The following is a 14,934-nucleotide window of genomic DNA, read 5'->3' as shown; positions in this document are numbered from 1 at the left end:
GTAAATTTCACTGTTATAGACATTCGTCTGGGGAGTCTGGAAGCTTTCTGGGCTCCCAGAGTCTCTGTGAAAACACAAATACACAACAGATGGGGTCCCCTGAGGCCTCAGGGAGATGACACAGCCAGCCATTCCAAAGATAGGCAAGAGGATCAGGAAGAGATAGGGTCCCTGGTCTGCAGGAGGCCCTCTTTCCCTTTGGGCTGCATAGGCTGAGCCCAGGCATCCCACTGGGTTTCAGCAAAGACTTTTTGTAGATTCAGCCTAGACAAGAGTACCCTGCTCTGGCCCATGAAAGACACAGATCCCAGACTAGGGTCTCCAGTAGGAGACAAGAGGCATGAAGAGTATGGGTGACTAGGGAAGAAGGGGTGGCCCTTCAGGACTCCACTTCCTCTTCTGGCCTCCAAATGGAATGAAGGAAGAAGTGACAGGCTCCATGGGCTGGGACTCAGGAGATCCAGGTTCAAGTCTCAGCACTACCACTTAACAGGCGAGTGACTCTGGCAAGCTATATATAAAGTCTCTGCATCTGAGTTTCCTCACTGGGCTGGGAATAAAATCTGATAATGCATAAGCTAAAAGCAGCTGAGGTATAAACTAAAGGCACAAGCCCAGCACCTGGCTCCGGTGCTCAGGAATGATCTCTCTTCCTTCTTACCACTCTGAACCTCGATGTCCTACGTAGGGTCTTTATGCCCATCATAGAGGACTATCAGGAGGTTCAAAGTGGACTATGGATGTGAAAAGCTCTGTGGGCAGGAAGTTCCATGCTCTGATTCAACAGCCTCACTCTCCTCCCCATCCTGGCAGGTGTGGTGGCTACCCAGCTGTGGACTGTTGCCCTGGCAACCACCCTCTGGCAACCCAAGAGACAATGACGGTCACTCACCCCAGTTGGGAGAAGCTGTACAGGGTCTGCCACAGCCGCAGCATTTGTCTGCAGGTCACGAGGGCTTCCTCTGGGCCTTTCAGCACCTGCTCCAGCTTCACCTTGGTGAACATCAGGCTATGGGGAGGAAAAGCGGCCATCAGCACACCCCAGTGAGGGCTCACTTTCACCTGGGACACCTGCCCCACCAGGGCAACCCCACATGCCCACCTCCCCAGCTCGTAGAAGGCAGAGTACTATCAGGGCAGCAGCCTCTGCCATGCCCCTGGACTGCTTGCTTTCACTCTATGCTTCAGTTTCTCTCCATCTTGGCTGCCAAAGCATGAAACACTCCATGAAGCACTGTCAGTGCCCACACTGCTGATGCCGCATGTCCCCTGACCATGTACCATTCTGCCCATCTCTGAAGCACTGTCCTGTGAGTCCTGGTCTTCTCGGTTTGCTCTTCCTACCCAATGCCCTGTGCCTACTGAACGTGGGGCCAGGCTTACACTCATATTCCCCACAGGGCCCAGCATGGGGCCTTGGATAAGAGACCCATCCAGACAGTGGCTTAGAATCTGTAAGTGAACGCAGAGCAAGGAACTGGCAAGGAGGTCCCCTAAGGACAGAGTTCCACTTCCCACCTTGCCAGCCACGGTAGTATAGGTGCCCAAGCAACACCTCCTAAGTGGAACTGCAAACTGCACTTCCTGACCCTGGATACAAGAAGAAGGCGGTGTTATGCTTTATCAAAGGATTCTTCCTTGGATCTCCCAAAATAGCCGGCTCCCTTATATAATCGATAGGATTAAAGCGACGTGAAATCCTATTCAATCACCATTTAGGGACAGTTACTGTGCAATGAGAGCGAGCAACTTCAGAATTTCTTTTGACCTGAAAAGCTGAAGTCCTGGGGACTGGCCCTTGGAATGGCTGGGAAGAAGGGCTGGTCCCACCTGGAGGCAGGACTGCAGGAGGGGTAGAGCTGGCTCCCTCCCTCTGCCCTGGACACAGCAGGCACAGCCAGAATGCTTCTCACAGGCATCATGACACTTGCTCACCAAGAGCTGGGGTGGAGCCCTGGAGGCCCTGCTGTGTCCAGTGTTGGCCCTTCAGATGCTAGGGAGGTCTGGGGGTTCTGGAGCGGTCCAGACAGTGGCTACATAGTAACCAGTATGAAAGTCCAGCCACATTTTCACCCTGGTACTGCCAGCAGTACTGACACACACCAGCTGCCTGGGCAGCCTGTGGAGGGTTTAAGCCACTGAGGCCCAGTCAGCAGCACCTTCTCGACATCACTGTTGAGCAAGACCACGAGACTCTCAGGCCGTGCATTTGATCACTGCCCGGTGGTTCTGCCAGCCCACCTGAGGGCAGCACACAGGCCTGCCCCATTGGAGGGCTGTCACCCAGACTCCTCAGGCTACAGGTGCCACCCAGACAGGCCAGGCCTGCCCTTGGCAGCTGCCCCTTTGGATCTTCTCTCTCTGTTGGGCCTCTACCCTGAGAAGACCTGGGCTCCCAGCTTCATAAAGCCCTCCGATGTCCTAACTCTCTGCCCATCTTTCCACACATTGTCTCTTAGATTGCAACCTGGTAGAGAATGAAGAGGGTGGAATTTGTCCCAGGATTTTCTGAAGAGGGGGTTTCTGGAGAAGTATCATTTTTCTTCCTCACTGCATCCCCAAAATGTCCCCTAGATACCACTCCTTTTCAATTTCATCCAACCCAAGCTTGGCTTTAAATACCCCCTCTCCCAGTTCTTAGGATGCCCCGCATCCTTCTTGGAACATAACTAATGACCGCCTGGCTTTCCTATCAGGTCCCAAGGGCAGAAACCGGGATCCCCCTAGTGTGGACTGCACAGACCTGAGTGCACAGCCGGTACAGGACACAGACCCGAGTAGGAATGACCCAGTGGGCAACTGCTGGGGACAACTGGTCCTGCCACTGTACTCCTTCCCCAGGTTTACAAAGGATCCAGCACTCTGCAAAGATCAGAGGCCTCTGTTTTCGGAAATAGGAAGAAAACAGAATGGCTGCCTTAAAGGCAACAATTAGAGAGCCATAAATGATACATTTGGATCAGATTCAGTGCAGGGGAAGAACAGGGAAGGGGTCTTGGTGGAGCTGGTGTTTGGTGATAAGCAGGGTAGAGTGGGATTTGGTTGGGAGCTGGGGAGAGAAGAGGTTGGGGGTGTGGAGGATGGGGTAGCTGGTTGGAGCAGTGTCAGAGAGGTGGGAAAGCCCCTCCTCTCGGGCAGCCAAGTCCCCTGGGCTGGGCTGGTTCCTGGGGACAGCTCCCTGGGTAGGCCAGCTCAACTGCATTCCCCCTGCCCTCTGTAGGCACCTCCTCTTCAGCAGTTTCTCTCTGCCAGAGCCCCCTTCTCACTTTCTTCATCCTTGAGGGCCAGGATGGGTCCAGGGCAGACCCAACCACACCATGTACCTGGCAAAGTGGTGGCTGAAAGCTGAGCTGGCATTGCAGTAAGTTAGTTCTACCAATAGCAGGCTCTATCTTCACAGCTGCTGACATTCCATTAGCATGAGTGGCCCAGAGTGGAATTTCTCAACCCGACCACATCCTTTCTGGGCTGGGGCAAGTGCTCCACCAGTCACTCTGGTCTGATCTTCCACTCCAGGATCCTGGGAGGATCCAGATTTGCTCCCGAGAGTTCCTCGGGCTGGCAGGTGAGCGCTGCCAGAGGGATTTTCCTCCGCAGAGCCCTGCCCCATGGTCCTCACCTTCTGTGCTTCTCTGTGGCCTTCACAACCTTCCCGCTCTGGCTCCACCCTCCCTTCCTGTCACCCTCCCATGACCTTGGGCGCTGGTATACTGATCACATGGGTATTAGCAGCTCCCTGAACCTCAGGACAGGCTTCTGGACTCATCCGTGCTGTGCTTGTGCCGTAGCCTCTGCTGAGATCACCCTTCCCCCTTGACGCCCAGCCAGCTCCTAACCAGATGTCACCCTCTGGCTTTCTGTGTCCCCATGGGGGCTGTGCACACTCCCCTCCAAGACAACCTTCCTGATGTCAGGATGTGGTTATCTGCGCCTCTGCTGGCTTGCCTCTAGTTCACTGCAGAACTTGTTCCCACTCCCAACAGGGATCAGCAAACAACTCCACTCCCTCAGAAGGAGCAACTCAGCTGCTCTTCTGACTAAGGAGCCCAGGCCCCCTCTCCATCCTGTTCACTGCAATGGGTAGCTGCTGCCTGCCCACCCACCTAGCAATGCTGGCCCATTTCTTTAGAAAGTCTGGCAGAGCCCTGGCAGGTCATCAGGGCTGGTGGGTGACATTCTGGCACCCTGACAACAAGGGGGAATCAAAGCTGTGGCCACAGCCTCATCAGAGTGCTGTGACTTCTGGGGGAAGCCAAGGAGAGGCTGCTGGCAGTTGGGGATGGGATAGAGTAGTCAAGCCTGGGCTCCTCTTCCCCTTGCTTACCTGTCTTATAAACCAACTGGGCCTAAAATACCACTTGAATAAAGGATTCTGAGATGAAAAAAACTATTTCAATCCCACGGATCCAGCCCTCCTCCAAGATGTCCCTATGTGACCACACTGTCCTTCTCTGAATGTGTGGCACTGTGTTCCATTAACACTTAATTACATTACACACACATATATATATACTTGGGGCTCAGGACATGACACCCCAAAATATGACTGTTTGAGACCAGAATATGCCACCCCAAAATATACTTTGGCATATTTTGAGTTGGTTATTCTGAGAAACTGCAGACACAGAAGTAGCTCTGAAAAGCTGCCCTTTTATAAAACAAACTTCCAGAGACAGGGTTTGGCTCTGCTGCCCAGGCAGAGTGCAGTGATGTGATCATAGCTCATTGCACCCTCAATCTCCTGGGCTCAAGCAATCTTCCTGCCTCAGCCTCCTAAATAGCTAGGCCTGCCTAACAGGCATGAGCCACCACACCCAGCTAATTTTTTTGTGAGATGGGGTCTCACTATGTTGTCTAGGCTGGTCTTGAACTCCTGGGCTCAAACGATCCTCCTGCCTCAGCCTCCCAAAGCATTGGGATTACAGACATGAGCCACAGTGCCTGGCCTAGAAATTTTCATCTCTGAGGGAAATTTATATTAGTAGAAGTATCTATAAAGAAGAGGGCTGCTCCTGACAACTTCTGTCACCTGAGAGACTTTTATCTGCATAAGAAGACCTTTATTCATCATTTCCTCTTTGTCACCCTCCTATAATTTGTCTCTACCACCAGCAGGAACTTCAATCCCCTATTCCTTTCTGTAGCTCCAGATGCTATTAAGCTTCAAGCATCTGGTCTTTCTTCAAATCTCATATTTGGTGGGACTTCCACGGATATGTACAAAATTAAATACGTTTTTTTCTCTTGTTAATCTGTCACGTCAATTTAATTCGCAGTCAAAGTTCTCTTCCTTTCTGGGAAGCCATTTCCATTCCTCTACTATGTATATAATCTTTTTTTTTGCCACCTAGGCTTAAGAGTTTAATAATAAACTCATACCAAGCATTTTAAATGTCAGACATTCTAGAATCAGTGTGCAGCCAGCCCCGCCTATAGATGGTGAAACCACCATTTGTCTTGTCCTGTGCCTCATCGTGCGTCCCCATCTGGATGGCAGGTACCTACAGGACAGGGCCCCGCTGCCCTCCCTCAGCGCCTGGCACAGTGCTGAGCACACAGCATCTGCCTAGTCCTGGAGCCTGTTACTTGATTCCTGATAGCTGCAGTGTGGGCGGGCCTCCCACAGCTGACAGAGCACTGGCCAATTCCATTCCAAATTGCCCAGAAGCAAAGTCTTCCTCCCCGTGACAGCAGGACCTGGAGAGGAACAGCGGGCTCCAGATGTGCAAGCATCTGGCTCTTCCTGACTGTGGTGGGGGTGGAGGGCCTCCATTCCAGGGGACAGTCACTGGGCAAGGCCAAAAAGTATCACTGAGGAGAGTCTCTGTGATCGAAATGCCAGAATACCAAAATCTAGCAGCTTTCAACATTTACACACTCTGACTAGAGCCATTCCAGAACAGCAATGGTCACATTACCGTCCTCAAGCCCCACACTGTGTTGTCAAAGTGAATACACACTGGCCCGGGAATCAGAAACCCAAGCCAAAGTCCCAGCTTTCTGGTCACCCAGCTGGGCATGTCACAGGTCCCAAACCTGTAAAACAGGAGTGATGTCAGCTGCCCCATGGACTCCCACCAGGCTGAACTGTGATAAACTCTAAGCAGCAGCTGCATTCAGCTCTCCAGCACACAGGGAAGGGACTCCTGCTTTGAAGCCGCAGGCCTGCCAGATCCCAAGACACAAGTTTCCAGGCCAGGTGCCTTTGAAGGCTCCCAGAAAGCCCCAAGCTTTCTGGCCTGTTCAATTAGGCCCTCCACCCCTGGAACCTAAGACAGGCTTATGACAGGAAGGGGATGGAAGGAGATGCATAAAGCTACAGGAACTGTGTCCTGGGCAAAGGCAGCCTTGCTGTGACCCCTGTTGGAAGCATTTTCCTGTTTAAGCTGTGGAAGCTCGTGCGAAGTAAACACTGAGGTCTTCTAAGACTGAACGCCCTTGTCATGCCGTCGGCATCTAAGTGAGTGTTCTCTCTGAAAAAGGGGAAGAAGCGTGGGTCATTGTAAACACCCCATGTGCTTGGTCCCCCTGCTGGGGCTGGGGAAGGAGAGTCGGGTCCTGAGATGCGCCCCATTCCTGGTACTTTCTACAGCCCCATTCGAGCCATGTGGCACACATGCCCTGGTCCAGGCAGGGAGCCCCAGTGCAGACAGAAGCCCCCTCTCTAAACGGTTATGCCCTCTCCTCAGGATACTGCCAGAGCCTTCAGTAGACCACACTGGCCACCCCATACCCAGACTCAGCTTCCCCTTGGCCACCATTCTAACCCCCGGAACCTGCCGACTCCCATGTCATCTGCACAGGTGATGTAGCACCCAGCAGAACAGAAAGGCACTCAGGTGGCCTGAAAGTGCCAGCCCCTGCTGAACCATGGGACATCTCAGCCCACAGGGTCTGTACGTCTAGGGCAGCCCTGATTCTGTGGAGGAAGACAGAGACCAGTGAGGTTGGTGTTTCTGTTCCCCATTAGAAAATGGCTGTGCCACAGGCCACCAGCTTTGCCCATCTCCCCAATCACTCCTGCTCAGGCTGATGATTGAGATTCCCAGGAGAATGCTGGCATCTACCTCCTCTTCCTCCTTTTCTTCCTGGCCATGCCTCACCTGCACTCCTGGGGCAGGATCACACTGCTAATTATTTGTCAAAAGGATTAAGACTTGGAGCTGTTCCCATGTGAGGCAAAGATAAACAATTTCTTCTCATTGCTATAAAGAGGAGAGATCTTAGGGTGAGACTCTTCAGAACTGGGTATGGCTTTTCCAAAAACTTAAAAAAAATCATTATCTTGTAAATGGAGGACATTTTTGTGATGACTCTGGCTAAGCCAAGCACAGTCCTGGGGTGAGAGGTCATATCCATCCCTTTACCTGGGGGCAGCAATCCTCACCCTTCCTGCGTCTCCTCCCTGGCTGCTCACCCCAGCACCCCACTCTTGGTGGTGGGGGAAGCTGGCACAGCAGAGCTGGCTGCAGAGAAACACACAGGCTGTGTGGGCAGCAAGCATGATAGGTCCACATTTTTACTTTCATGTTCCTGAAAGCAACCCCCTGTAGCACCCACAATGAACACTTGAACACAGTAAATGCCATGTACGTGAGGGAGCCACTTCCCTGTTGAGACAAGGCCTTTAGCATCAGATGATGCGGGTATACTTCCAGGCTCTGCTGCTTCCTAGAGGTGCCTTAACGTCTGACAGTGCTATTCATTTGCAAGGCAGGACAGTCATGGTACTTCCCAGGAGGGTTGCTGGGAGGACTAAGGGAAAGAGCCTGTGTCTGGTGCACGTCACCCGACAAGAGAGGTTAGCTGTCATTCTCAGTCGTCTTTGCTGTTGTCAGACCTGTCTTCCTGCTAGATTCTTCCTTCATTTGGGTGGGGACTAGGTCTTTCTCATCATTGTATCCTTGGTGCCTGCTCTCTCGTATCACTCAACAAATTGCTGAAGAAAGGAAGAGGAAACTTGAGTCACAAGGACTCACCAAGGCCTGGAACACTGTGGGGGTTCCCAGGATCCAAGCAGCTCCAGGAAGTGAAGCTGTAGGGTGTCCTGGAAACTCTCCATTCTTCTGGGTCCTACTGGTCCCATGTGTGTTCACTGGACCCTGGGTGGCTCTTCCTGATCCCTCTGGCTCCTGGCCATTCTGGGAACCCTCTGCGGGGTGGGGGTGGGGATGGGGGAGGTGGGGAATGGGCGGGAAGTGGCAGCAGGTGTGGTGAATGAACAGAAGGGGGCATTATCTCTTAAAAGGACAGTAATTAGTAATTGCAGCTGATGGCTGTGCTGTGCTGTTTTAATGAAGAGTTCTATTTTTACAGAAAACACATAATTGAGTGAAAAAGCAGGCTATTCTTTGAGTCAGGCGGCCACGCCTCTGGAAAATCTAATTCCTTGGCCAGGATGCCAGAGCCTGCATAGTAAATCGGACCCAGTCTGGGCTGCACCAAGTCGATCTCAGTGGTAAAAAGCAGGGTCCAAGTCTGATGACCCAAGTGTCCCTTCTTGTAGCCATGTGACCTTGGGAAAGTCACAGACCCTCAGTTTCTTTTCCTTTTTTTTTTGAGATGAAGTCTTGCTCTGTCACCAAAGCTGGGCTGCAGTGGCGCAATCTTGCCTCACTGCAACCTCCACCTCTGGGTTCAAGCCACTCTCCTGCCTCAGCCCCCTGAGTAGCTGGGACAACAGACATGCACTACCACACCTGGCTAATTTTTTATTTTATTTTTTGTAGAGATGGGGCTTCACCATGTTGGTCAGGCTGGTGTCAAACTCCTGATCTGGCTGCCTCAGCCTCCCAAAGTGCTGGGATTACAGGTGTGAGTCACTGTGCCCAGCCCAGGGCCTCAGTTTCTTATCTGTAAAATGAGAATAACAGCATCTATTTACCCTGAGGATTGCTGTGTGACATCATGCACATAAAAGGCCCAGCAGGGGCTGGCACTTCACAAGGGGTTCAATCCATGTTTGCCCAAACTCTCATTCTCAGTTCCCCAGCCCCTATTACGTGCAAGTGCTTACTTAGGCCTTCTGTGCCTGTTTCCTCATCTATAAAATGGGAATCATGACAGTTCCTATCCCTCCTAGGGTGCTGAGAGGATCGCGGAGCTAATGCGGCAAGGTGCTCACAAGCAGTGCCCATCCGGAGGGGCGCATCATTGTTATTGTTATTGAAGCTCTTGGAGTTTAAGTATACCAGGGCGGTCCTGCCAATCAGATAACATGGGTTCTAGTCCCTGCTCCACCACTCATCAGCTACGTGATCTTGAGCTATCATCTAACTTTCATGCTAGTTTCTTCAATCTTCAAAACAGGAGTGCTCTAAAGACCAAAAAACAAAGCAACCAAACCAAAACAGCCAAACTGGGTGAGGGGTGTGACGGCACTCTGGCTGTTACATTCCCAAATCCCCACACGGTTCTCTTCCTTCCAAAAAACAAAACAGCTCCCATGGTCTAGCAGCTGTGGGGTCCACTGGAGTGTGCTGTGTGCCCAATGGGGGTTTCCCTACCATGGGGATAGCAGGCAGAGAGGCCAGTCTCTGCCCCAAAGGTACTTCCAAACTCAAACAATACATCCAACGCAATTAGGAAACACAACAAGAACAGAATCTGGTACTCAATTGAGTAGTTCAGCTTTGAAGTGGAAGGGCCCCGGGGACAAAGTGGACCTGACAGGGTCCTCTGACAATGAGCAGGAAGGGCAGAAACAAAGGCCTGTAGTGGGAGAGAGGAGCCAGCCTGACCAGGCATGGACACCCTACCTGCACAGTAGGATGGGGCAGGGAGGGCCCTCTGAGCAGAAGCAAGCCTGTCCCTCGCTCCCATTCAGGTGTGATCACCCAGACCCTGGCCAGGATGTGGGGGGTGCACTGAGTGATTTAGGTCTCCCAGACACATGGTCTCTCACCCATGTTAAATCCAACACATGCTCGGGATTTTTTTTTTAAGAGACAGCTCTGTCACCGAGGCTGGAGTGTAGTGGTGTGATCATGGCTCACTGCAGCCTCAATCTCCTAGGCTCAACTGATCTTTTTACCCCAGCCTCCCAAGCAGTTGGGACTACAGGCATGTGCCACACCATGCCTGGCTAATTTTTAAAATTAAAATTAAACGAGGTCTTGCTATGTTGCCAAGGCTGTTCTCAAACTCCTGGCCTCAAGTGATCCTCCTGCCTTGGTCTCCCAAAGCCACTGCGCCCAGCCTAGAGGGTATGATTTTTATATGGATGCTAACAGGCCTTACCTTCCTGGAAGGGGGAGGGCCACAGTCAGCCCCAGTTTTATTACCCTACCAGAGACTAATCCCTAACACAGAAGGGACAGTTTTCAGCAGCTCGTCTTAACCCTAAAACTAATGATTTTTCCTTGGGTCTGGAGAATTAGACTGACCCATGTCCTTTAATCTTATAAGGCTCATGATGATCCTCCACCTCTTAATGAATTCATTTAATGTGATGTGACTTTGAAGCTTTAAAAATTAACGGCCTGAAAGCTTTGATTTCCTGCAGTTAGTGCCTCCTTACTTCAGAGACTGTTGAAGGGCCTTCGCCACCTGATAAAGGACCCCAGGGCTGCTCTGAGAGCAGCCTGCCCCTACCCTGCAGCTGGCCACAGGGTTACATGGCATTCTTTTTTTTTTTTTGAGACAGAGTTTCGCTCTTATTGCCTAAGGCTGGAGTATAGTGATGCAATCTAGGCTTACCGCAACCTCTGCCTCCTGGGTTCAAGGGATTCTCCTGCCTCAGCCTCCTCAGTAGCTGGGATTACAAGCATGTGCCACCCTGCCCGGCTAATTTTGTATTTTTAGTAGAGATGGGGTTTCTCCATGTTGGTCAGGCTGGTCTCGAACTCTTGACCTCAGATGATCCACCCACATCAGCCTCCCAAAGTGCTGGGATTACAGCTGTGAGCCACCACACCCGACCTACACGGCATTCTTATCTGTTTCTGGGCTTACACAAGTAGCCTCTCGGCTTCCCTCTCTGTAGCCACCTCCAGTTACCTTGAGAGGACTTCCCAAACAAAAATTCCTGATCTTGAAAGACTTAAATGTAAACCACACAGAGCCTTTTTATGGCCATTCATGGGTGGAAGAAATTCCCAAGAGAAGATCATTAGTTGGAACAAAGGCAGCTTCCCAGCCAGCGCTGAAACACAAAGAAGCAAATGCCTTGGTCTCTCTGCTGTGTGTCAGAACCCCACGGACCCGAAAACCTCCCACTGCAAAGGGGAGGTGGGCATGGGCCTTCTCCCAAGGGCAAAAAGGCTTTGTCTTGGGTCTGGGCCTCCCCTGCTACAGAGAACCATGTGCCCTGGGCCACAATGCCTGCCTCTAGCCCCTGCAGCAAGCAGGGAAAGCAGTGAGTACCAGAAGGAAAGGGTTACCACCACCTCTGAAAACAAAACCTGCAAGTATCTGTGTTCCGTTCTCTTCCCTTTCCTTCCTCTCTTCCCCAGACAAACAAAACAACCTGTGTCATCTACCCTAGAAGTCTGAATGTAGGCAGACCACTAACTGGAGAATGAGGATCATTATCTTTCACCTGTACACGTCACACAGAGCAAGATCAAAGAGGTTCTCATGGGACAACCCATGAAGGGAAATGCTGAATGTCAACCCAGCTTAGCTAATGAGGAACTGACCTTTGGGGAAAGATCTGGTGCTGCCAGTGATTATGACTGGCTTAACACTTTCCTCTGCCACATGGCCTGCAAGGTTCCCCCATGGCTGGTGTCCTCCTCAGGGGCTGTGGCAGCCAAATGTATTTAATGAACCCAGCAAAGTGATAAACTATGTTTGTGTTAATACCTTTGATTCCATCCCCTCACTGAAGTGTTGGTATGCTAAGCACCCTTTTGATGTACTACAAGTCCTTAATAAGAACAGTCAAATAAACACACTGGGTTTAAGTCAGAAATGTTAACAGAGGCCCTGGGACTCATCCCCCCTGCTCACTGGAATGTACCATGAGAAACACATCACACATGCCACCTGAAAAAAAGGTGAGGCAACGCCAGGTGGATCCCAGGGGTGCCCTTGAGCTCCAACGTTAGCCTTAGCTGAAGTCAGCCAAGGTATAGCTCCAGCTAACGCCTGGTTATCAGCTCAAACATTTTCCAAAACAGTCTAGGTTTCCTGGGGCAGACGGCTGTGCAGTTCCATTTGTTTACAGGCACGTGCTCTGGCTTGTCGAGAGGGCCATATTGTTCCAGTACTGGGGAGGGCCTCTGGGGCTCTGATACCTTCCCCCAGGACTTTCCAAGTCCCCCAGGACCAAGACAACTTACCCTGACCAACAGAGGTTCTGGGGTGGCGAGTGGGGGATGGTAGGAGGTGGCCTGGCCCACTGCGGAGAGGGGAAGGGGAAATCATTTGTCTTCCCTTGACCTACGTATGGCCTGGGCTTTCAAAACCAGCCTCGCAGGCTGCCAGGCCTGGGGCGGGAGCCGTGACTGACAGGCTGGTTATTGGAAAGCTCCCATCATGAGCCTAGGAACTTTGTTTGGTTACTATGGCGACCTTCACTACAAGCAGCCTGACTAAAGCCCAAGGAATTTGTTACCTAAAACCATCACTCCATGGAGCCCATGGCTTCAGGAAGGACGCTTATCAGTGGCCTATTACCCTTCACCCCATATTCCTGCCCCTCCCTGGTCAGGCCTCCCAGCTGCCTCTCATACCCACAATGAGAAGAAAGGACTGGAACAGACATCTCCAATCGCACAAGAGACCTTTCACATTCTGCGGCTTGGCCCGGAACCCAGGCCTGAATAGGGAGCTGCTGCCCCCCGAGGGCCTGGCCTCCTGACCAGGGACAGCCTGGCGGGCACATGTGTCCAGGGCTTAGTCAGAAGCCCACAGGATTTCAGGAAGCTGGTCAGGGTGTCTGGTTCCCACCGTGTGAAGTTCATGCTGTCCCCGTGGGGCTGTCTGTCTCTGCCTCACTAGTTTTTTGCCTTTTTAAACCCAAGCTCCACTAACTAAAGGTCATCCCACAGCACAGAAATCAAGGTTCTCTTCGCTTTGCTTTCTAATCCCTGAATTCAGAAGGCTTTTCAAAAGTTCGACTCCACGAAAGCTGGATTTTCTCCAGGAGTCCAGGGGCTGCCTGTATGGGAGTGAAGGAGCTCACAAACCTTTCCCCAGAGCTTCCTTCCCTGCTCTGTCAGGGCCCAGCCTTGGCTGCCTGCACCTCCTGGCCTACCTGGCCTTCCCCAGGCGCTGCTGCCCTCGGGACCCAGGATACAGCCTGACATTGCTGGTGGGTGGCCTCCTCTCCCCTCCATGCTGCCACCTTTCATACATGGGTGTCCATCGACTGTGTGCCCTCTCCTGTCTGAGTCTCACAATAAACCTCGCAAGCCAAGGGAGACAGAGCAGGTGTTCGTCTTTTGGCAGGTGAGAAAACAGAGGCAAGGGGAAGAGGAGTGAGTTGCTGCAGGTGGCATAGGTCAGTGACAGATGTGACTCAAGGGCTAGGGCCCCATGGTGGCTTTCACACAAGGACCAGCTCACACAGACAGGGGGCCGTTACCCTGCCAGTTTCCTCCCCTGTGGCAGGCGTCCCTGAAAGCAGTGAAACAGGCAAAGCTCATGGCCAGCACCAGCCAGCTTCTGCCATCATGGAAGCGGGCTCTGGGATCCCATGCACCGATGGCCTCTCACACTGAGAAATCCATGTACCGCCTCTAATAGGCCTCAGACACTGGGAGATGCCTCCAATAGGCCTCAGGCACTGGGACAGCCCTCTGTGAGGTGCCTTTAAGTGTCCTGTGGATATAGATCTTGCTGGGGACAACGAGGTCAGGACAAAGGGAGTTTGGTCTTTGTTGTTTTGCTGCAGTGATATTTACTGAACCGGTTGTTTAATTAACTGCCTTGGCAACAGCTGGAGCCACACAGGGCTTCTCAAATGCAGAGAGGAGCTGAGGAAGCAGGGTGCAGTGTCAATCGAAGAGCAATGACATTTTTCAGTGATCCCTGACCTGTAATGGACTCAGTGACATTTCCTGCTAATCCACGGGTTTCTATGCTCTGAGGTTTCATCTGTAGCGAATAGTATTGACTTATTTACAAAGAGACAATGGTCATACCCTATGGTCACTCACAATAGCTTGGCGGTAGATGGACTTCTTAGCCCCCACCCGTGCCATATAGATAGTACTATATCTCTATATATGGTACACAGATATATTATATATACATACTTTTTTTTTTTTTTTTTTTTTTTTTCTTAAAACAACAGAGATTTATTCTCTCACAATTCTGGAGGCCAAAAGTCCCTGTATTTTTTTTTCCCAATTAGTTTTGCAGCCTTTTAGGGCCACCTGGATCAAAACAGAGTTCCTCAGGATCCTGGAGGTGAGGAGCTCATGATGGCTCAAGATGAAGAACCTACTGCTGCTTCCCCCTAGCTCCACAGCCCTGGACAAGCAGAATAAGCAAAGTGAGACACTACTGGGGACAGGACCTGCAGGTCCCCAAACGCAGCACTCGACAGTGACAGGGAGCAGATGAACTTCAGAATCCCTCAGGCCATGGAATGGTTTCCTTCTGACCTCAGAGCTGACTCCCTGCTGCGGCTCCTAGGCCCCACCCTCCAGAGCTCCTGATGCCCTTGCAGTCACTCTGCAATGTCTGCTTGGGTGAGCTGTTCCTACGGCAGAGGCTGCTCATTTAAGAGTCCTACCTGCACAACTGTGGACACTGCTCTCCAGGCAGCTCCTTGCAAGCCTTGGGGAGGCACCCGAGACAGGGGCACAGTTACCCTGCACATTGACAAACAGTATAATCTGCATCAGGGCTCCTCAACCTTTTTTGAGGTTGGGCTCCCTTTGAGAATCTGCTGAAAGCCATTTCCATGGACACATGCTCACATGCACAAAAGGCTGTAGTTTAGGTCCAGGGGCTCTTGGAGACCCAGATGTCCACCCCTGG

At 51.8% G+C, this 14,934-nt stretch overlaps 1 protein-coding gene across 6 annotated transcripts in view; it reads right to left on the bottom strand.

Annotated features, from left to right (window-relative positions):
- TTC7A (tetratricopeptide repeat domain 7A) overlaps positions 1-14,934 on the bottom strand; it is a 156,383-nt gene that overhangs the window by 27,956 nt on the left and 113,493 nt on the right. For all 6 annotated transcript variants that reach the window (XM_032239477.1, XM_032239481.1, XM_032239476.1 and 3 more), the window contains one exon: positions 893-1,009. In XM_032239477.1, the coding sequence (XP_032095368.1) occupies positions 893-1,009 (117 nt within the window). The remainder of the gene's footprint in view (positions 1-892; positions 1,010-14,934) is intronic.

The sequence above is a fragment of the Sapajus apella genome, unplaced genomic scaffold (assembly GCF_009761245.1).
Source record: "Sapajus apella isolate SASKATOON/1434 unplaced genomic scaffold, GSC_monkey_1.0 scaffold44, whole genome shotgun sequence".
NCBI classification, from domain to species: Eukaryota; Metazoa; Chordata; class Mammalia; order Primates; family Cebidae; genus Sapajus; species Sapajus apella.
The sequence above is the reverse complement of the archived record's forward strand: the minus strand, read 5'-3'. Positions and strand labels throughout refer to the sequence as shown.